This window comes from Lynx rufus, unplaced genomic scaffold, assembly GCF_022079265.1.
Source record: "Lynx rufus isolate CCGP_SWC_20201006 ecotype Redwood Valley unplaced genomic scaffold, mLynRuf1.p SCAF_18, whole genome shotgun sequence".
Taxonomy (NCBI): Eukaryota; Metazoa; Chordata; class Mammalia; order Carnivora; family Felidae; genus Lynx; species Lynx rufus.
The window spans coordinates 26,694,084-26,718,051 of NW_025814832.1; the positions used below are offsets into that span (position 1 = coordinate 26,694,084).

Sequence of the window (23,968 nt, forward strand, 5' to 3'; positions counted from 1 at the left end):
CTTTTGAATGTCAAGGAGTCTGGGGCAGTCTTTCCTTCCTTTCAAATGGCTCAACATAGGAAGCCATTATCTGCAATTGTCTCAGTTTTATGTAAAAAGCAATTAAATCGTTGGGGAATTTCCCCTCCCTACACAATACTTTTTACTCCTGATACATGCAAAAAAAAAAAAAAAAAATAATAATAATAAACTTTTTGGTGCTAAATTAGAAAACATGTGAACGTAAACCTGTTGGTTTAACTCTTTCCTGCAGTGTATTTTCTTTTTTTTTAATTAAAAACATTTTCTTTAATATTTATTTTTGAGAGAGAGAGAGAGTGTGAGCGGGCAAGGGGCAGAGAGAGAGACAGGGAGACACAGAATCCAAAGCAGGCTCCAGGTATAAGAGACTCTTAAAAAATGAGAACAAACTGACGGCTGATGGGGGGTGGGAGGGAGGGGAGGGTGGGTGATGGGTATCGAAGAGGGCATCTTTTGGGATGAGCACTGGGTGTTGTATGGAAACCAATTTGACAATAAATTTCGTATATTTAAAAAAAAAAAACCTACACAATAGATCTGAAAAAAATAAAAAACAAAAAAAAAACCCAAAGCAGGCTCCAGGCTCTGAGCTGTCAGCACAGAGCCTGATGCAGGGCTCAAACTCACAAACTGTGAGATAATGACCTGAGCTGAACTACCCAGGCGCCCCGCCTGCAATGTATTTTCAAAATCAGTGGTTAAATACTTGATAGTTTGGGATTTGCATTTGAATCAGGGTTTTATTTAACAATATGCAGTAATTATTAGAGAAGTATATAGATCAGCCTGATAAATCGAAGGTTCTATCATTTCACACTCAGAAAGCTGCTATTTTGAGCTTATACTTGGACTATAAAATGCAAAATTACTAGGCTGAACCAGTTGAACTTGTCATTTTGTAGACAAAAACCTACATTGACAATTTCATATGGTTCAACCTAATACTAAAGACATTCATAAATATAGTTTTATAGTTTCTAATACATTTAGACATTGTTTTCTACTAAATTCAGAATTTTCCTTCCCATACTGATCAAAGAAGCATTATCACAGTAAGCCAAATTATAATTCAGCATGATTTCTTCTAAAAAGCCTCCTTTTGACAAGTTCCTTTTAACTTGTTTTGCACAGTGGATTTTTCATTCACAAAGACGTTAAGCCCTCTACTGTGCAAATCATTAAGAAGCCAATTATTGTTCCAGCAAGGTGTGCCCAGTGGTCAGAAACAAGATAAAACCCCTGCGTATGCTGAAACCAGGTGGGGAGACCATGTGTGGTAGTGCTTGGGGGAAGAGGGGGGATTATTCATGAAACGAGGATTTAACAAAGCATAATCCCAGCTTCCTTGCCTGTTCACGTGAGAAACCAAAGCTTCAATTTAACTGCAGGCAGTGGGAGTTTCACACTGTCAGCACCAACTGTCTGAAACCCCAAACTGGTATCTAAATGTGAAGGACCAAAACTAAAAATTTAGAGCAACTTAGTCAAATGTCAGATTTCCCTTTTCAAATATACAAAGTATTTTATCTTTTCCATAGGACATTCTACTATGTTAAAATGGGATAGCTCCTAGTAACTTTCTCCCAAAGTTCTCTTTTACAGAATAATGTTCATGTACTGTAGGAGAGCCATTTAAAAATACATGCTTGTTGACAGACAGGGTAAAAAATGAAATTTGAAACTCCTGTAAGAAAACTGGGGGACTGTAGGGGATTCCCCCTCCCATTTTTTTTTGTTAAAAATTAATGAAAATATAAGCCCTTAAATACTACGCATTCATACTCAAAATAAATGCCCTAAAGGTCATGGCTCTTTGGAGCAGGAAGACACTGAGACAAAGTAGTTCAATCTATTTTACAGTTGAAATAGCCTGAGAGTTTATGTGACTTGACCAGTGCCTATGGGAATATGGAAAACAAAAAGAAAATCAAAGACCTCAGCTCTATCCCACATTGTCAAAGAAACATTGGAACATCTCCAGCATTGGTGACTTCTACACACATCGTTCTGACAAGTGGGAGTTTTCATTCAATCTTCCCTGCCCTGTGGTTAAAAGCAGTCACATCGGATCTGACTGAATTCATTCTCCAGCCAATTGGCCTAGCATGGTGTGGGCAGGCATATGTAGATAGGCTTGTTTTTCGGGGCTGAATCCAGCCTGGCAAAAGGCACTGATTCTGTCATCTTAAGACTTCAATACCACGGTGAATGACCCGAATCTTGCTCTGGCATGCTTCTCCACGCATATATTTAACTTCTCTGCCCAGTTTTGATGGAGGGAATACACCAAGGCAGTTATCCAGTCTGTTGGGTAGGAGATGCCTACAGGTGTTGGCCTTACGATGTCCGACACCCAGAAACTGATCTATTTGACCCGTTGGTTCTTCAATTCACAAACAGAAGAAAGATCCCATGTGCTATTTAGAAAAAGAGATTGAGGGTTGTTCCCACCCAGTATCAAGCTTCCTTTCCCCTCTCATTCTCTGGCGCCTGAGTGGAGTCAGCCGTGGTTACTATGTGCTGTGAGCTCAACAGCAGGAAATTATAAAAAACGTCACTATGAATTAAGTCCTGTCCGTATGGAGTTTTCTCCATGTAAGTTGAGGGCTTATTTATTTACCCACTTTTTCAAAGGTAATTTAAATGTAGAGGGGCGCCTGGGTGGCTCAGTCCCTTGTGTCCAAATTCAGCTCAGGTCATGACCTCATGTCTGTGAGCTTGAGCCCCGTGTCGGCCTCTGTGCTGACAGCTCAGAGCCTGGAGCCTGCTCTGGATTCTGTGTCTCCGTCTCTCTCTGCCCCTCCCCTGCTTGCACACTCTCTCTCTCAAAAATAAGTAAATGTTAAAAAACTTTTTTTAATGTAGAAACATACTTCCTTTTAGAGTCAAAGACCAACCTTTATATGTGGCATGACTATAAGGAGATGGATTTTTCTAAGTGTCTTGTACAAATGAACTTACTACTGCAGCAGTTTACAGACATCGTTGGGTGACAGAAGGGCCCTGAAGATGCAAATCTATAATGGCTGTGTGAGGCCACTCCCTGATGTCACAGTAACAAAGTATTTGCTTTGCATAAAAATAGTGCATTAAAAACACAGAGACATTTTTTTCCACTTATTTATTACATTTGGACCTTTAAGAAACATATACCATCAGATATACCACTATTCAGTAAAAATCTACTCTAGTTTTTGGGACGCATACGTGTCACAAACTATCTTTCTTCTAGTCTCCAAGACTTTACTAAGAATTTATCAAAAAGGTAGACTCTGATCTATGGGATCCTGAGCCTTGAGGTTTTGAACGTTTTGATTATTGTAGAACAATTCCAAGTGGATGAACTTAATTCCCAGCTGTTTTCCTTCTGGAAATGGGCTAATCATTTTGAAGTTGTCTAGTCCACCGCAAGACTATTCAATTCCTTAAGCTTTGTGATCTATTCTGTCTTTGGAAAACTTGGTAAAAAAGTAATTTTTTTTTCCTGTACAATAAGGATGAATTTATCAGAACACACCCAATATTAATCATAACAAAAAGCAGTATACGTAATGTGTATGTGCCATGTTGACTTTAATGACTACTTCAGAAGCTGGTAACTACTCTACCTATGGAAACTATTTCTGGATCAATACAACCCAAGCTCAGTTGCAGTCAACTCCTTAACACAACTCTTGGTATGTGACATTGATTAAAAATAAAAAAGGGTAAGTGAACAAATACATACTCATACATGATAACGTTTTCAAGAAGCTACTCTTTGTGGAAGGCTACAGGAAAGGGGACTTTCAGGAGACTGTTGACAGGGACCGGGAGGTTTAAAGCTATGGCTTTGGTAAGCACCCCAGTGAGCTATAGGAAGGCATTCGTAAGAGTCGGATTGTGCAGCATCAAAGGAGAACTCTCTAAAAGAGGTGGGTGTTTTCTCAATTCATTTAAATTCTGAGGCTTTCAGTAGTCGAGGGCTAGAAATAAGACCCAAAGAAAAGAACCATCTTCACAACGGCTTAAGAAAGGTGACTGTGCCATTCGGCTCATGATGCTAAATGGTCCAAAAGCATTTGGTGGTGTGATATGGACAAGAAAAATATTAATACACAAACCACATAACACCATTAAAACTCAAAAAACATCTTTTTTTCATTTAAAAAAGTATTTAGAACACATAAAACAAGGCAACATTTATTCTTTCTTCTCGTCTTCCGGTGTGGGGTCTGCTGGTGGTTCCTCCACGGTTGCACTGTTGCTCTCTGAGCCAGTGTTACTATCACTGGTCCCTTCCTCAGCCATACTGTCCACCCCCTCTTGCCCGCTCTCCTTGTCCTCAGGAGTAGATGTGCCTTCTTCACCATTCTGTTGGCTCTCCGTCGCTTCTTCAAGGTGTGTCTCCTCTGTAACCACACATCTGTCACTGTTAGTTCCAAGACACAAATTCATTCTTCTAATTATGCTGACAGTCTAGAGCTGTACCGTCCAACATGGTAGCCACTCACCATGAGTAATAGTAAGAGCCAGCATGACTGAGGAACTGTTAGCATCCCTGAAACAATTTGGGTTTGCAAATCTACTTTTCAGCTGTAAGTTTACAAAAGCTAAATACAGATCAAGTATTTCTGATGAAAATTTAGCTTCTAAATTTAGATGTGCTACAGGTATAAAATACACATCAGATTTTGAAAACTTAGTATGAAAAAGGAATGTAAAAAAGTAATACTTAAAAAAATATTGATTACATGTTAAAATCTTGTTCAAGACATACTGGGTTAAACAAATAAATATATTATTAATATTAATTCATTTGTTCTGCTTTACTTGTAAAACATGCCGTTAGAAAATTTATAATTACACAGCGACTTACATTTTATTTCCATTGGACAATGCTGTTCTGGAGTGCTTTGGATTTAATTAGTAAGAAAGCAGGTGTGGAAATGATAAAAGGGCGATATTTTAGGTACTTTGTTAAATGTCACGCTGGGTTGTTTTCTGTACGAAATTAAGAGCACGAAGGTTTCGCTCTAATATTCTCAATTTCGTCTTTTTCTTTAGCTAGAAGGATAAAATCTAAGTAAATACTATACAGGCATGCTCTACTCATAGACAGAACAGAGGCAAAGGACAGAGTGTTCTGTCTACTTGCAAAATAAGCAAAGAATCATACTCCATACCCTAATTCTCAAGCTCCTGCTTTAACCACAAAAATGTGCTCATGCTCCAAATTTGTTAAGATAAAAAATATGTTCAAAGCAGAAAAAGAGTCAGATAATGAAACTTAAAAATCTGACTATCTGAAATGCTAATCTGCTGAATTAGATCTTGTAGAAACATCTGGTAAAGAGATCTATATTCCATGAAATGTTTTCCTGATGTCAAATCAGAAATGTCAGCTGAATACCAAGTATGAAGACTGTCCCTCCCCCTTTTGCAGTGATGGTCCAGGGAGCCTTTAGCTGTATCTCCCATGATACTTTGAGCTCAGTCCTGTTTGCACAGGGCACAGGACAGGGTCAAAGTAGTACCTAAGGTGAGGCGATCTCAAAATTTCAAGTAATTGGTTTAATCAATATTTTATGTGAGTTTGACATGTTATTTTGTGCTTTGAGAAATGCTTTTAAACAGGAAAACCAGTAGGCTTGGTAGTAAGAACTTTTCTCAGATGGGGTCAACAAGCCTTTTGCGTAAAGGCTAGACAGTCAAGTATTTCAGGTTTTGTGGGCCAGGCAGTCTCTGCAACCACTCAACTACACTGTGGTGGCCCCAAAGCATCCAGACAACATGTAAGGCCATACTCCAAAAAAGTTTATTTATGACAATAGGCGGTGGGAAAGGATTTGGCCTGCAGGTGTCCCTTGCAGGTGTCTCCGATCCTTAAAAGCAACAACCACAAATCACATTTTAGCAATAAAGGCTAAAATACTGACTGCCAACACTACATCAAATCCAATACTAAATGATTTTATATACATTTCCTTACTTATCCTTGGGCACTCCTTCTCAGAGGCTGGCACCAGAGTACTTACACGAAGAACCTGTGATTAAATAATTTGTCCAGTCATATGCTAGCAGGTGGTGAAAGAGTTCAGACCCAGATCTGTCTGACTCCAGGGCCAGGATCCTAACCTTTGTATCATTATACTTTATATTCCCAAGCTAGAAAATGATGCCTCGATCTGGGCAAATACCTGAGACCTCAAATAGCCAGACTAAATACCAATGCCCCACTGCTGTTTTGTGTTGACAACAACATTTTAGCTGAATCTAGGACAGAGATTAAGATTTGCAGAGAAATGTGTAGATCACACAGAGAATAACCCTGACATTCACTTTGCTGTCAACTGGCAGCTCACCTGTCTCCATTGGGACACTCTCGTCATCCTTCTTGTCCTCGGTCTTACTGGCAGCTTGCTCTTCCTCAGGAACCATGCTGCTCTGACTGCGTTCAGCTTGCTCCGCTGCCTCTTTTTCTCTTTCCTCCTGCCTTTTGCGAGCCTGTTCCTCTGCCTGTGCAATTTCAGCGGCAATTTTTTCCATATCCACTTCCACTTTCAAACCGCACAACTAACAGAAAGAGAGAAAACTCTCTTAGTAATGTTCTTTTCTTACAATCTCTGAACCAGAGAAATTTTATTTCAAAAGGGGGCTTTCTTGGCTAGGAACTATGTACATGTATACAGGAAGGGAAAAAACATGGTTCTAGGTCTGCTCTGAAACTCTGTGTCTACAGGAAAAGAAAGCAGCTATGTAACCCCAAGGACTGCAGAATGGTTGGGGAGGCGATGCTGAAAGTACTGGGTTATATACAAGGCTTCATTTTTTATCTCAAGCTACCTAACATTAGATGAACTTGTTTTAATACAAAGTACACACTGTAAACTAAATTTAATGAAAACATTTAATGAATAAATCTCAATAAAATGAAAACAAACTCATGATTGCAGGAGTTTAAATTAAAACACCAGAGGGTCCAGAGTCTACGGACTTAGCACGTATGTGTTTTTATATTTTAAACCTACTGCAATTTTGCCAGAAAATGGGAATAATTTCATAAAACAAAGATCTTACTGGTTATAGCAGAGTTAATTCTATTTGAAAGTGAGTAACATTCAATAAAAACACTATTTTAGAAAAAAGAATGAGAAAAAAAATAACAGACACAGTGATAAAAAGTACAGTGAACACATTAAATTGATACCCTTTTAAGTTCATTGTTAAATGAATCTGTGCTTTCCAGGAATTTCCTCTTCTTTTCCTGGTGTCTCTCCTCTATTTGAAGAAGTTCAGCTTCTAGTTTTCGCTGAAAGACACAGGATCCAGCTTTCTTATTACTGAATTACTTTCTCAAAAGCAAATGTCAAACACAGGAAATACATCTCATTTTGTAGTGGTCTATACTTTTTAAAAAAAATGTTTATTTATTTTTGAGTGAGAGAGAAAAACGGAACCAGCAGGGGAGGGGCAGAGAGAGGTGGAGACACAGAAGCTGAAGCAGGCTACATGCTCTGAGCCGTCAGCACAGAGCCCAACGTGGGGCTCGAACTCACGAACCATGAGATCACATGACCTGAGCTAAAGTCGGACATTTAACTGACTGAGCCACCCAGGCACCCCTGTAGTAGTCTATACTTTTTAACAGTGTGACAAAAGTTTTGAATTTTTTATTTAAATCATTTATTACACAATGTGTCTAGCTAAGATCTTAAAAGCAAAAAATGCAGTATAGAGGAATGATTACAATTAACAAGTAGCTGTTAAAGAATATTGTTTCAGGCTTAATTTCTTCAGAAAAAAATATTTAGTTAAGCAGTAAAGGTTGATAGGATGTCTTAAAATTGTGAATGGACATACTTTCCATCACAAGGGTCTTTGGTACAGTTTTAACAACTTATTAAATCCCTGGGAAACCTCCATTTCCTCTAGCTCTTCTCCAAATCAGGAACAGATTACAATGAATACAGGAATACTTAACAGGCACACCGCTGCATGGTATAGAATCACGCCACTGGGGGTCTGTGACACAGGCCCAACTTATTATAACAAATGGTTTGTGACTTTACCTGATGAACCATTAAGGACTGGACCTGTCGTTTGAGGACCTGCATTCTAGCTGTTGTGACAACTGACCGAACGTCTGGCACCACACTCTCACTAAGGATTTCACTGATGAGGCGGTGGTTTCTCTGGAAACGGGCGGTGGCTGTATGCTTCATTGAAAAGCCATCATCATAATCTGGAATAAGCAAGATGTTCTGGAAATGAGGTCACCAGTAACCATAAACAGGAGAGAGTAACAATGTTAATGCTTTATTACCAAGGAGCCATGGCCCTCACTGGTCTAACAACGGGGCCTAACAAGGGCATCGTGGGAGCACCGGGGCAGTCACGTGATAAAAGTCATACAGAGGACATAACATGTTCACTGGCCAAGGTATTGGTTTTTCTCACAAAATCTTTAAGTGATGATATGTGTCTAGAAGGATTTGGTTGAAACACAAATGAGATAAAGCCATGTGTCTTCTGGCCTGGAAATCCATCAACGGGAAGGCTGCATGTTACAGCAAAAGTGAAATGCTGCTGAATGGTTCACTTTCTTGGTAGTAATTTAAGGCATTTACACCTAATGACAACATCTGAACGGGGCAGTGTCTTTGTCCCTGTTTAATTTTAATAGTAAAGTAATGAAAATGCCCACCGCGGAGAAAACATTATCTCTAGCAATACTGTTTCCCAGACCAGCATATACATTTCATTCGATTAAAAAACCATTAAAGCCCTAAAGTAATTTTATAGGAAAAGAATGTTTAATACCAAATTTTACTTTTATTAATCCACATACAAATATAGTTGTTGCCAGTCTGTAAAGCTATTACTTTGTTTTCATTCACTCAAGTTCATATATAGTATGGATCAGGCTTATATGCTTATTTTTAATAGCTATGAAACAGTATTTCCTTCTTCTCAACCCTTGCTCTATCACCTCCATGATTTTGGACATACCTGATAATAATCTGTACTATTTTTATTTAACATATTTATTTAAATTAACTCACTTAAAAAAAAAAGCTCCCTCTAAAGCAATACACATTAAAATAGAAGTTCCTCTCCGACCCACCTAAACTATCTTAGTGGCCCACCAAAGGTGGAGGGACCATGGTTTAGGATACTTTGCTAGAGGCCCGAATTGTGTGGCTCTATCATAGTTTAGCACCTCTGTTATCATTTGGTAATCAAGTAGTTCCTAAAATGCCCATCATCATAATACCACTGCTACAAACTGCTGTGCAAATTACTTTTTGTCTCCTTTCGAGTAATTTCTTTAGGACATATACTTCTAAAATTAAAACTACTGAAAGAAAGAATACTATTTAAAAAGATTGTGACCTTTTCTATTTGTTAGGGAAGTTTTCCATATTCACACTTGAGATTACACATGGTATATTCATGCTACCTCTAAATTATATATATGTATTTCCTTTTTGATGTTTTTCTTTCATTACTTGGAGCCAGTGTTGACCACTTGGAGGGGAAATCAAGTCTTAGCAATCTAGACTTGTGTTTCCTGCCACTTCTAGTTGTCTAATTTGGGTTTTTTGGGGGGAAGGAGTAGGCTTATATTTTCTGGTTATTTTCTAATTTCCAGCTATTTACTTGATCTCATGAATATTCTCTAAATGCCATTTAAAAAACCTTTCACTGCTTTGTGTGGAAACTGTGTATGCCTTCTCTGTAACAGAAGCTGGCAGCTGCTGTGCTCACAGGGACCACCCTTCTCTTGGCCTGATGCTCATCCTCACCTCCCAAACCTTCCTCTTTCTACTCGGTTCGGGGGCATAAGTCCAAGGTCTAAAGTTATTCTTATCCTGGCATCTTTATTTTCACCTTACTTTCTTACCAGCAGCTTTAAGTTCCTATCTTAAACTTACAAAACATAATGGGCCAAAGTCTGAGGAACAGAGAAGAGATCTTTTGAAGACTGTTTCTGAATCAATCTCTGCAATCCTGCTCGATGTTCATGCAGCCACCTTTCACCTAACAAAAACTGTTAACTGTTTCTACTTGTGGCTTCCGTGTACTCTTATACTGAACCCTCACCATCCTTTCAATTATTTGTGAACTGGATCTTCTTCTATTTTTTAGTTCAGTATGTTTTTCTTGCATTAATCATCCAATCTGAGTAATTTTTGGTCTGTGTTTGCTAGTGTGTCCTAAGCACTGCTGACTCTGTTAAACAGAGTTTAACACTAGGCATTGTTCCTAGTCTGTATTCTACTCTATTATTATTAATTACAGTATTCTATTCTACTCTGTATTTATGTGAATATCTATCAACATCCTAGTCCATTCTTTTAAAAAACCATTGTTTTTCCTCTCCTTCTGGGTATATGTTTATTCATTGTGTTTAGGTGACATTATTGCTTCCTCCCTCAATGTTATTTTTAAAGTTCTTACAAGCTTCCTCTTTGTTACCACTACGGGATCTTAAATTATTTTCTTGATGTTTTTGTTACTTGTAGCTAGAGCTTCTGGCCTTTTCCACATCACAGCCACACAGTGAGAAAATGTTATTTGTACAGCAGGCTTGATTCGTGGAGGAGAATGCTCATAGCTGCAGGAGGCCAACTCTGAGGCTCCTTGCAGTGTCAGACCCTGCCTGGCTGTGGAGAACCCGGGATTAATCTGTACGCCTGCAACCTAGTCACAGATTGCCCATCAGGAAGCTCTGCTATTTGTATGTGTATACATTTGTACATGTGCATAAAATTTGTATGTGTTCCCTCACGTGTCACCATGAGTTATGTTGGATTTCTGAATTAAATGGCAAACAAATTTGTAATACTTCTACCCACTCAGTAACCTTCTCCCTTAAGAGCCTTTAATTCAGCAAGCTTAAGGAACCAATAAGAAAACAGGACATAACAAGAAGGCATTCAGCTCTTTAAAAGCAGGTAAGGCAAAATTCTGACTCAAAAACCTTTCCTGCATTCTGAGTATAAAGATTCTGATAAACAATAAATAGTTTTTGCTATTTTCTGCACTAACAAAGATATCTTTTTCTTGTGGGAAATTCATACACAGATCTTAAAATAATTAATGAAAATACTGAAATGGCACTTAAATATGCTTTGTTTTCCATTTAGGATAGGAAATAAAAACAAACTTAAAAGATTCCTTGTAATTTTACTTCTCAGAGAATGCATAAACAAAACCCCACTTTTTTTTTTTTTTTTTTTACCATCTGGATCTTCAGCAGGCTGAATGCTCATGTAAGGTTCTCCTTTCTCCATGCGAGACTGTCTCTGTCGACTTTCTTCCTCTAAAGCAGCTTCTGCACGACTTTTTGCATTTATATAAGCAAGGTATGCGGGGGAATTATGATAGGCCTTCATAGATTCATTGTACTCTATCTGAAATTCAAATGTTTTTCAGTTTTATAATTCACATATTACAGGTTATATGAATACCTTTATCTCATTCGAATATCAAAAGATAAAATGATTTCCTTTTTACAGACAAGGAGTCTGAAGCGTAGAAAAATTAAGGGACTTGACCCAGGCAGACAGACAGTGCAGCCTTAGCTGATTAGATCTTTTGTTTCTTTTCTATACAACAAGCAAATGTTTATGCATTTTATATTGTCTCCATCCCGCTGTGGTCCCCATTCTACCTTTTCTGCTTCGTATTCGTTTAAATATTCTTGTTTTTCTTCATCAGTGAGATCTCGCCACATGCCACCAATAATCTTGCCAATCTCCCACAACTTTAGGTCGGGGTTGGAAGCTTTTACTTGGTCCCAGACCTTAAAAAGGAAACATGAAATTTCAGTATTGATGCCTAAAAATATAGACCTTTAACAATACTTTTTGATACAGAAACTTTTAAACATGAACAAAAGCAGAGGGAATTAATTGTATTAAACTCCTGTGTTCTGATCAGCCCGCTGCAACAATTATCAATAGCTGGCCAATCTCATTTCATCTATACTCTGCTGGATTAATACACAGCAGATCTCAGACATCTCCGATCACTGTTAACAGTTCAGATGAACTAACCCAGTAACAGTCTCTGTCTCTTTAAAGGTTCACAGAATTTAGAAGGAAAGTGGTTAATCTGCTAACACAACAGACCTTATCTTCAAATACATGTACAGTAATTATGACCCAAAATTTCTAAATAGTGGCGAATATGCTAAATGCTCTTATCATTAATAAAGACACTGGCTGTGTTTGTTATTTTAAGAGAATATAGGTTTGTCACCAAATGGAACTAAACAGAACAAAATAAAAACATGAGGGAAAATTTAAGAAATGCAAAGAAAATAAAAATTACCATAAGCTTACACTGTTTGGAGACAACTACTGCCTTCTGGGCTTTTTTTCCTTCAAACTAACATATAGCTGCCACTGTTTTAATAAAAAATATGACACAAATAAATAGATGTAGTCCTGTATTCCTTTTTTCACTTCACCCTTTTCTCATGTCACTGAATTTCTCCAAAAGACTATATATTGGCTACATAACATTACCTTCTGGATTTAAACCATTTTAATTTAATCATGTTATTCTTGTTGGATTTTAGTTCTGGAATTCTGAAATCAGAACTAAGTTCTTTAAAAACTGCAATTCCTTATCCTTCCCTCTGTGCACAGAAAAACTGGCTAAGCCATTATGAAATGTGATGGAAAGCAAACAAGCAAAGACAGCAGTCCTCACTCCCCTCTGGCTCCTGGGCACCTACCTTTCTGCTGTACCTCATGTAGGGCATCAGCGGCTTATCTGGTGGCTTTGGGGGTTTTGGAATCGTAATACCAGAGGAGGCCTACAAAAGAGTTAAATATATTCATTATTCAATCGCAAGTAGTTCACCAGCAAAATGAAAAGAGAGTCCCTTAACAAATTCTAATGCGCCTTTCTTCTACTCGTCCATGGATACAAGATTCTTATATTTTCTCCACTGAAAATAGCTATCACTGCAAATTCAGAAATGTTCACATCAAAAGAAAATAAAGAAAATGACTTTAGGCACAAAATTTTAAAATATTTTACTTAGCAGTTTATTGCTACTGCTTTGACAACCTGGCTGTAAGAACAAAGTATTACATAATAATCCATACATCAAAAATATAGAGTTACATATCACATGTCTCATGTTAGGACATTACCTAGCACCCTTTTGTTGTGCTTAATTTACCATTACACATACAGTCAACACTTGATTATCTGCCCGAGTCTGGGCTCCTTCAGCACTTACCACACTCACAGTCTGAGGGGGGCTTTGTATCTACTCGGACAGTTTCAGGAATACACTGCACCCCCACATGAATGACACCCCTACAAAAACTACCTCCTAGGTTCAAAAACAGAAAAAAAAACCAACAACCCTTATTTCCTTTATCAGGACTACACATTTTATTTTTCTTAAGGTTCTGTCTGTATCTAGTGGTTTTTATAGAGGGGATCCAAAAGCGTAAACTAAAGTCATGCCTTTTCTTGTCCTGAGTCTAATAACAGTGCCGGAGTAAATAAATTATCAGGAACAGAGAAATGGCAGACACAGGGCCCAATTAAGTTATTTCTGAGGCCTTACCTTATATTGATTTAAAAATTTTTGGGTTGGTGGAACAAAGAAAAATGAAAACAAGAGGGAAGACAAAATATTTTTAAAAAAGGTAAAGAAAAAGGTGAGCTAGAGAAGAAAAAGGTGAGTTAGAGAAAAAAACAAAGCAAAGAAAATGAGAGATTGGTTCATTCTATGGGCTAATATCTAGGCAAGAGATACCAAAGAGCTTCTAGTGAGCACCCCAGATAACTCCAATCCAAGAGTGTTTCTTTCTGAACTTAGTTTCATTTTAACATATATGACTACATTTGATGTAGGACCCAGAATAAATTAATCATGGCCAAATCATATATTTCCCCCCAGTTTCTAGGAGACAACTGATATTGATTCTCCTTGCCAGGCTGGGGGGAGGGGGAAGAGGTGCTGGCTTCACTCTAATTATCAAAAGACAGAGACTGGCAACTCCTTATAAAGAGACTTAGTGACATTTTGTTCCCTTGCCCTTCAGTTGTTATGATAAAACCCTAGACAAACGCCTCTTTTGAGGTGGGACATCAATTACAACCTTATTTTTTGTCCAAGGCTCAGAGATTAGTGTATCTGTGCCCCAATTCCACTGCTTTCAAACAACGCTTCCTCCTCCAAGGAGGGTCTTTCTCCACCCTTATATATTTTTCAGTAACTCTGCTTCTTCATACATGAAATTGTTAGAAAGCATATCACCTTTGAGGCAGGATTTCCACTCTTCTTTCCACTCCTCCTATACATTTATACAATAATTCATGCTGGTGCCCATGCAGACAGACCCTGTTTTGTTTTGTTTTAGCCAGCAGCGGGCAATGGAGGTGAGCCACAAGGGATAGAAACTGTAAACAGCAGTGATCTGAACAGCCAGTAAGAGAAGATCTGTCTCCAGGTCTGCAGCAGTTTCAACGAGGGGTGAGGGAACTCCTACAAGGCTAAACTTAAATCATGGGTTCAGAGCAAGACACACAAAGGTCTCATTTTTCATTCATAAAGTTATTAGAAAGCATCTCCAACATAAATCTTCAGAATTCCATGAAGTGGGTTACAAATTAAGTTGGAATTATGCCAATAACTGAAGTTGGTAGACCGCCACTCACAGATTTTTTTTAAAGAGATAAAGAATTCTAAAAGGTCTGTTTAAATATATCGAATTAAAACACTTTAAAAACAAATTCTAGTAATATTTGCTCTGATTACTTTTCAGAGAACCACATTTGATAATATTAATGGATTTGCTTATTTCTCCTCCTTTCTTCCAAAGGAAGGTACCTAAATCGTCTACATACTGAGGCTGTATTTTCATTACAATGATAGTCAATTTATAAATACAAACAAAAGAAACCCAAAACAAGAATCACAAAGTTAAATTCTAGCAGGTTTTCAGGACACTGAAGATTTATATCACTAAACATCCCTAATTTATTTGCCATCTCAGCAGACTTCTACAATGCCTTAAACATTACTCTTAAAGAAAAAACACACACACAAAAAACCAGTTTGCACTTAAGACACTTTAACCTTGTTTTGAGAAGAGTCCATTAGAAACACCCCCTGCTTTCCTGTAGTCCTCTAGCTTGAGGAGTGAAAAGCTGCTGGCCCCTTTACCAAATGGCCCAGTGGTTATGCTTTTGGAGGGTTTTTTCACGTGTTTCTATCAAGAAAGCTACCTCTAACCGCAACTGTCCACCTTTACATTTTCTAACTGGCAATGAGTTGGGGAAAGTAACTGTGTGACTATGCTTGTCACAACTGTGCTCACATGAGAGTAATTCCTGGGAATCACCATAATTTTATGAGATTTATTTTGGCCACTCAAGAGATTTTATTGTTGTTTCTTCCAATTCCCTGCTTTCTCTGGCAGGGTCTCATTTAAGGGTTTCCTTCTAGGATGGAATTTCCATTGCAGCACAGAAATAAGCTGTGTTTAACATCTTGTCTCTACCTGGTTTCACACCTGTACTTAAGAGCACGCTAATCACCTTCGGGAAGAAGGACTGACTAGGAATGGATTCCATCTCACAGCTGTCACTGGTGCTCCAAGAGGTTTCAACACACTGCATATAGTCTCAAAACCATTCAAGTGCATGAGAGTCACCAGGGAAACCAGATGTTCTGTAGAGCCTAAAGGAAGCTACTTGATGGGGTTTCACAGAATCATTCCTTCAAATCACTGACTTAAGACTATTTGCATACAATAATACAAACTAAGAGCCAAAAAGGGGGAAAAAAAAAAGGTAACACATAATTGGGGTCATTTGGAAATAAAACACTTTTATCATGGTCAAAATCAGATCTATTAAGTCATAACAAAGCTTAAGTTAGATATACAAAAAAGGTGTATGAAACTTCAGGCATAACTAATTTTCTTAGACAGCGATTCAGTGACCTAAAGGAGAGATGACTAAAAGTTGAAGGGGCTGGGGTTAACACAGGCTGAAATCCTTCAGTTTCTAGGCCCTTCAGGTTAAGTCTAGCCAGCAGTTTGATTACCCTTCAATCTGGTGTTGAGAGGACAATGATACCAAGAAAACCACCACAAAGAAGCAAGATACTAAATTTTCTATGCCCAACAACCCTCCTGCACTAATCGACCCGGAAACTAGTGCCCAATGCAAATGCTGGGTTCTAACATCTCCAAGAGGGAATGAGAAACAGATCATTGACTCACAGGCCCTGAGACAGCGAGTGACCTTTCCTTTTCCTACTGAATGATCTCTGTTTATTAACAGAGAATTCCCGCAGATATATCCAAGTTAGGAACAAAATGCTTATACAAACTGAAATACAAATGATTCTAATATCACACATCACCATTTCTATGCCATTAACATAGATAATCAAGAGCTGACTGTATAGAGCTATTAAAATGTAATCATTCTCTTGTTCACTCCCCATGAATAATTTTCTGCATTAACATGAATGATCCAAAATAGATTCTGCTCCTTGTTTAAATTAAATGTTCTTTATCATTGGATAACCTTGCCACCCATTATACCTGTGAAACACATTTAGGCCAGGGAAAAACACGTACCGATGCACATAAAAACTGTATGCATTGTGAAATGCATACATACACACACTTGTCAAAATTCTTTCCAGATACCATGAAATATGCATGGCACATAAAACTTGATATGCTTATGAAGTACAAATTATGCAGAAACAATGAAAAATTTAGACAAACAAAACTATCCAGTTAAGCAATATGCTTACCAAGATAGACATACAGTTTGATAGTTACAAGCTTTCTGCTCTAGCTTGACTACAGGGTGAGAGGGCTCTTTTGAAGTCACATTAATTCAATTATTTATGAATACAGCAAACAAAAACCAAGTATTAAAAATTTTACAGCCATTATGGGTTGTAAAAATTCTCACCAATGCCACATTCCAATGTATGTAGGTATTTGGCTTTTGGATTTATTTTTATTTGCTTTTGGTAAATCATTTTCACATTTATCTTTCTTTGGTACTTAAGCTTCTTTGACTGTAGTTTAAGATGATTCTAAAATGAAAATGTGAAGTACATTACCCAATTTGGGCGTCTTAAGTTGATCATTTAAATGAAACATCGTCAGTTTCAGAAATCATACCCTTGTCCTATGGATTATAAATGCACTTCAAAATGGTCTGGCACATTCAACTTGCATTCTGCAATTCTTTGAAGTGATATGAAAATGTTTTTCTCTTTTTAACTGGAGAGAAATGAATCTCAGAAAGTCAGCTCTTAAATCCAAAAGACAAACAATTATGTGTAGCAGTTCAAACTGGTGGGCCACCGAAAAAAGCTCAGGTCCGTAAGCCCGGCTTTTATTAAGAAACTGAGTCCTTGAGCTTGATGCCAATGACCTTAAATGAAAGATACTCTTTATCCCAAAAAGGGTATTTTAGCTGTAATAAATTCTAGGTTTGTCTACATATAGTATAAGCAGTGCCCAGGGCTTTATCTCTACCAACCACCAAACAGAATGGATTCTTCTTTTCTTCTATATACATATCCAGATCTCACTACTTTTTTTTTTTCCAGTGTACAATTGTACAACGAATGTTTAAAATACTGAAAAAGCCAGGTTAAAAAAAATTGTTTTAGATGGCTGTGCTGATGACTCAAAAGGACCTAACTCTGGAGGCATTTCTGGTCAAATCCAGTTGTTTGCCGGATGCTGTAATAGTTGATTCTCCTACCGTGACCCGGCTGTTGGTGCCCGGGTTCCCTCCCAGCCTGTAGTTGTTGTAGGCGAGATGACTGTATGGATTGTATCCCACAAACCCTGGTGTGCTGGGCATTTGCTGATGGAAACAAATGAGACAAAAACACGAATGAGAAATGAGCTCAAACGAGGAAAACACAGAAATGAAAAATGATCTGCATATGGCATGCAAAAGCAACCTGAATTTAAACAAGCAATGATGTGTTGTAATTGTTCTTTTTCTTTCATTGAGAAACCAGTCTGCAAGTGTTTTTTTTTTCTTTCTTTCTTTCTTCCTTCCCTTTTTTCCTCTTTGCGGGGGGACCAGTGGTGTTTGTTGTGAGTGAGAAAGTGTGTGCTTTTTCTGAAATAAGCAACACACTGAGGTGTGTCAAACACTCAGGATTACTTTATGTTCAATAATATGATATAACAACTTAGCAATACATGTCTGAGATAGGAAGGCTTGAAGTGTGATAAACTAGAAGTCTGAAAACACTTTACATGCAAAACAAAATGTGATTTATTTGACAGTTATGTAGATGCTGCCAATGTATTTATCTATTAAAAACAAATAAAAACAAGAAATGGACTGTTTTCAAAGACAGTTTTAAATCACTCTATATAATGTGAGAAATGAAAAGATACTCAAATCAGGAAGCCAGAGTTGTCAATAGAAAAGAACATATGTGGGATTCAATGGATGTCACATACATGATTTCAAAACAAAGACTTGTAAGAAATGCATGGATTTAATTCTGGGGTGCTATCTGATCTTTTCAACCCAGTCTTTCTTTTTTAGACTTTCTCTTCCATCTCTTCTTTGATCCATCACCCAGAGGTCAATCATGAACACTTTCTGCATGTAGTTTTAATGCAAACTACTTTTCTAGTCGACAGACTTGAACTCTCCTTTTTCACCTAGTTTCTTGATAGCTCTGACGCTTTCAAAACACAACTGCTCACTGCAGCAATGGAATTTTTCTTTTTGAATTGTATGTTGATGTAATCACAAACGGGCTCTTAGACAGTAGTGCCCTCATGGTTAAAACAATGACATCCGATGTTCATGAGAATCAAGGTAGAATGCATAAAAAGGATGTAGCAAAGAGAAACCAAAAGTAGGGTATTTAACCTAATGAAACTCAATCAAAACAACTAATTTAATTTTAACATGCAATTAACAATATTAGTCTTCACGTGTAGAATGTAAAATACACTTAACACACCCCAACTAAGCTGAAGCTGTTATAAACACAATTTTCTAAAACATGCCGCTACACATATCCTAAGTGTCCAAAAGAAAGATATTCAAGCAGATATTACATTTGCAACTCTTTAGGAGAACAACTGAGCAATTCTAGTCTGTATAGGTATAAAAGACGCAAATTAAGCATATTTAAGTAGGCAAAACACAGATGAAGTATCAAAGGCACAAAAGAAGTGTATGTTACTTGGAGTGGTACATTTGGGTGGTGGTGGTATTGGTGGTGGTATTGGTGGTGGTGGTGGTGGTGATGGTAAATAGGTAATGGAAAAAAAAGAAAAGGAAGGAGGATAATTCATTTAATATCCATTCTGTTGGATGTCCTAATCCCTAGTCTTCTGTATTTTATGTGTCAATGTGAAATTACAATGGTACAGAAATAGGACTAAAGAAAGGCCAAAAAAAAAAAAAAATCCCTTTCTACATTTGAGAAGTCATAAGGGGACACTTGGTTTTCGAGCTATTTTTGTTATCTCAAAAAATCAAGTTTTTGTCTTCAAGAGATTATACAGTGTCAGAGGCAATATTTACGTCAAAATGACATCTTCAAAGGTTGCATAAAGAATGAGAATCATTTCAACATTATGAGGCAATAATGTAAGAAAATTAAGTAAGGGAATTAAAAAAAATCAAAACTAAAACATTACAATTATACCATTTCCAAAATTGAAGTACATGGTTAGCTCTTTGAGGTCAGGAATCTCAACTGTTCAACTCCACCTGTATAACCACTAGCAGAGTGCCAAGGAGATGGTCATAAGAAATGTTCTTTGATTTAAGAAAGAAAACAAACCAAACACAGGACTTTAAGAGTACTGGAAGTAACTTCTGAAATTGTATGTTACATAAATTGAAATGAGAACATGAGATACGGTATCTCTTTTAAGAAGTATCTTAGGAAAAACAAATTGTTGATAAACATAACTAAAGCATACATCTGAGGGTTAATAAGAAGAGTCATGGAGTGGAGAAAAAAATTACACAAGGACCTAATTAGTAGACTAGCCTGAAATTTTGGGGCTAAGGGGTAAGGAAGGAGGGCTGATAGCTGTTAAAGAATTGCTTTTGTAGGCTATGGTCAATGTTAACAGTGTTTTGTTTTGTTTTGTTAAGACAAAAATAAACAAAAAAAAAACCCAACAAGGAATCCATTTCAGCAAGGCCTGAACAGTTCCTGTTATATCTGTTTTGTGGATTGGATGATTATTTTACATGCTGTCCAAGCTGGGCCAGAACTTGTTGGGTGAAAAACCTAGTTCACAAGTATTTAGAAACTTTGAAACATTCAATAGGCAGGATCTGACCCACGGATAATGAAACCCTTACTTAAACAGCTTGAAAAATAAACATTTACAATGAGTGTTATTATAGAACTGGAAGCTTTACTATTTGATTTAATATGAAAATTATATATAAACAAGGAGAGAAAAATGTAACCACTTGAAGGTTAGGTTTAAAAATAATATCAAATGGCAGAATGAGTATTCACTCAATATTAACTTTTAAGAGTCTTGACAGAGATTAACTAGAAAGAGGTGTTAAACTTATCATTTATTTCCCATTAAAAAAAAGAACTGAGCATAGGAGGTTGGAATTTCAGCAGTATGTTTCTTTTAATGTTGGGGTTGGTTCAAGGTAAGATGCAAAGAGTTATTTTATTTAGTAGGAAGTGCTGTTTTTTGGCTGAATTTTTCATCCTGTTGCTGTGATGACTGAGTGACTGTCACTGGAAGACATCTGGGTTTTTGTATCAAGGCCAGACTTGGCTATTACATTAACAAGAAAATTAAAACTTACTGTTGCAGGAGCTGGGGTGGGAGGTGGGGCATAAGATGGTCTTTCTGTTTGAAAGAAAATAAATAACTTCTTGTAAACAACTGAGATATAATACTATGCAACAAAACTACCAATGGTCCTGTTTTGAAGAAAAAAAATGAGAGTATTTTGGAATTCCCATTTGCTAGGGCATTAGTCTCTTATTAATAGATTGATAAATATAAAAAATGAAACTTACTTGACATTTTGGAAGGTTAAGTTCTCAGTTCCTTAAGAATGAATCTGAGACACTAAAATAAAAAAAGAAAAAAAAAAGAAAAAAAAAAAGAGAATCAAAACTCAGCAAGCATAAGAGATGTTTCCCTAAAGAATAGGGTAGTTTAAATTGGTACTTCTTAGTAAAATTACACTATCTTCTAATAATCCAATTTTCTGCATAAAACTAGTTCTTATAGGTCATTTGGCTCATCAGAATTAAACAACTAAAACAAATTACTGGGGATATTAGCATTAATATTAGACATAGACTTCCAAGTTTCTTATGATATTGGGCCACCTCTTGCATGGAAAACATATTGCTAATGCCATGTGAACATTTAATTAAACTGATAAAAATACAATGACAATAAAATGTGATGTATTATCAGGGCCCACCCCAACAAGGCCTACCAGATACTGACAGATCACTGATGAACAGCAGCTTTACCTTCCTCTTAGAATAACAACTTCTATTAAAACAAGGCAGCATTTTATTCCTGGAGGCAACGCAAAAGGTAACTGGTATGATCATGAGCTTTACGTTCTCTAATGGTGGCAAATAACTTTCTCTCTCCTGGGAATAACTTTGAGAGTCTACCTGAGAAACTCTTATTAACCCTTCACAGCCCATTTCAAAATATTATCTCCACAGTGGAAGATAATGATAAATTATCTTCATGATAAATTTCATGATAAATTACCCGGGAAGAATGAATTGCTTCCTCATCTGTACTCCTATCCAATTTACAGATCTATAATATTGTTCATTACATTGTATCATACCTGTTAATATGGCTAGATTGTGGAATAGAGACCATCTAACTCATTATTGCAGTCCCAGCACCTAGCTCAATTCTTAATACATTTTGTCCTAATATTACCAGCTCAGAACAAGACCATACCCGCGTGAGCTTGTTCCTCACATCAAAATACATCACACACGATGTGTACAAAGAGACAAGCATTCATTTTTAAAAAAGAAGCAAATAACTTCTATGACTACTGGAATACTTTCATGGAACATTACGTGAAAACAAGCATGATGCTTTTGCTTCTATTCTACATTTTAAGGGAATTCCCTGGAGCATAAGGAATAAGAGGACTGTGTGGAAAGAAATTTTTCAATGGCCCAACCTGGGTCTCTCCCTCTTAAGGAAGGGGCAGAAACCATGGACTCCGGTGCAGATAGATTTCCTTGCGCTCACAATAGGGAGTGGGTGGGGTGTGGGTGGAGGCACTGTCAACATCCAGAAGGCCTTGCTGCGGGGATCCCTGACAATAATTGGCAAAGCTCCCTGGTACATCACACTTTATTGCTAATATTTTTAAATTATTGCTCTCGTCTGCTACTATAAATTCTAAGCGTGAGCTTGTACATTTGTCTGCCACTGGATCCATCCCCCGTGCCTGGCATAAAATACTAGCTATTTGTTGAACACTTTATACGGGGCAGGCTTATCACTTATTTCGGTTCATGGTCACAACTACCCTACGAGGTATGTATCGATAACCCACTTTACACAGGAATAATGGGAGTCTCGGCGAGTTTAAGTAACTTGTCTAAAGCCACACAGCCAGGAAGTGCCAGAGCCGGGTTTCAAACCCAGGCCAAACTGTTTCAGAGCTCTCGCTCTCCACTCTAAGCCACAAGTTCCTCGGTCGTTGCCGAAACACAGGGAAACCACCTTCCTGGGGGGGAGGGACCAAGGGCTTGGCTCGCCCCAGGGCTTCCCCTGAGGTCGTTTCCTTTAGGTTGTTGTGGAGAAGGCACTTCACCAGCAACTCCACTAAAGAAGGGAATGCATGGGTGCCTTGACCAGTTTGGCGGGGCTAGTGGCAGGGGCAAATCTTGCCGCCGAGGAGGGGCCCGAGATAGAACTCCCTCCCGGCTCCGGCTCCGCTAGGCCTCAAGGAGGCCGCAACCGGCCCCCAGCTCCGGCCCCGCGGCCCAGCCTGAACCTCAGCAACCCCCGGGAACTCGAGGTCCAGCCAAGCAGGGACACCGCGACTCGCCACCCTCCCGACCCGATCGGGCCCAGTCGGAAACACTCACCCGCGGGCAGAAAAAGCGCCCGTAGCTCCGGCCTCGTTTTCCTTTGTCCCGCGCACGCCCCGCCCCTCGCGTCCGGAGCGTCCGCACTCGCACTTTCCACACTCTTCTTAATTGCTTTCCAGCCCTCACCCGACTCTTTTGCAAAAGAAAACCTCCAGGTGAGGACGCGGTGGTGTTTGGTCCAGTCAGGGATTTTTTTTCAGGCCACAAACGTTCCTCAAACCCCCCCGAATGTGGGCACTCTCCAGGCCTGGCGCCGATTCGTCACGGCGAAGTGGGCGGAGGGGCCCGGCGGCGGCCGAGGCCCGGTCGGCGACCGCGCGGAGCCCGAGCGGCGGCAGGTGGCGTGGCGGGAAGCGTGGGTCTCGGCTTCCACGAGCGGGGCCGAAAGACGGCGGGGCTCGCGCCGAGAAGAAAGGCCCAGAACCACTACGGCCGCGCGGGCCAGGCCCCCACCGCGCTCGCGGCGGTGGGGGGAGTAGTGGTTGTTTTTTCCGGGTTCTTCCTTGCTCTTTCTCTCGGAACAAGAGTATATACTTCAGCGAGCCGAGGGGTGGAGGCGAGGACGACTCGGTTCGCGGAGTTTCGGTCCCCACGGGCGCCTCGCAGGGCTTCCTGCTTTAACGGCTGGGCAATAACCCTTGACCAAAAGCAACACGGACCTTTTCAGTTTTTCCAAGCGCGAGTGGAGTCGAATTGCCAGGTTTCCGAGCCGGGGCCCAGAGATGTAAATCCCCTCGCCCGAGGTTGTGCGCCCTTGCGGCGCCGGGATGCCACCCGTCTCTGCCCAGTGCTGCCTTGCCTTATCCCCACTCTCAGCTTAAA

The 23,968-nt window shown here is 38.7% G+C and overlaps 1 protein-coding gene across 1 annotated transcript; it reads right to left on the reverse strand.

Annotated features, from left to right (window-relative positions):
• Positions 1–3,113: 3,113 nt before the first annotated feature.
• Positions 3,114–23,608, reverse strand: SMARCE1 (SWI/SNF related, matrix associated, actin dependent regulator of chromatin, subfamily e, member 1). Its single transcript, XM_047081268.1, has 11 exons — positions 23,144–23,608; positions 21,071–21,122; positions 20,854–20,897; positions 17,785–17,889; positions 12,752–12,832; positions 11,681–11,812; positions 11,249–11,420; positions 8,073–8,245; positions 7,211–7,312; positions 6,366–6,576; positions 3,114–4,412 (listed from the first exon to the last, which is right to left on the reverse strand). Exons 2-11 carry the CDS (start codon positions 21,075–21,077, stop codon positions 4,204–4,206), a joined length of 1,236 nt encoding a protein of 411 aa, XP_046937224.1. The 5' UTR covers positions 21,078–21,122; positions 23,144–23,608; the 3' UTR covers positions 3,114–4,203.
• Between the last annotated feature and the right edge of the window lie 360 nt (positions 23,609–23,968).

Excerpts from the sequence above, each read along its gene's own strand:
- SMARCE1 (XM_047081268.1), bottom strand. Across the intron at positions 11,421-11,680 it reads ACGAATACGAAGCAGAAAAG|ATAGAGTACAATGAATCTAT; the intron begins GTAGAATGGGGA and ends TTTGAATTTCAG. Across the intron at positions 4,413-6,365 it reads GAGTGTCCCAATGGAGACAG|AGGAGACACACCTTGAAGAA; the intron begins GTGAGCTGCCAG and ends GTGTGGTTACAG.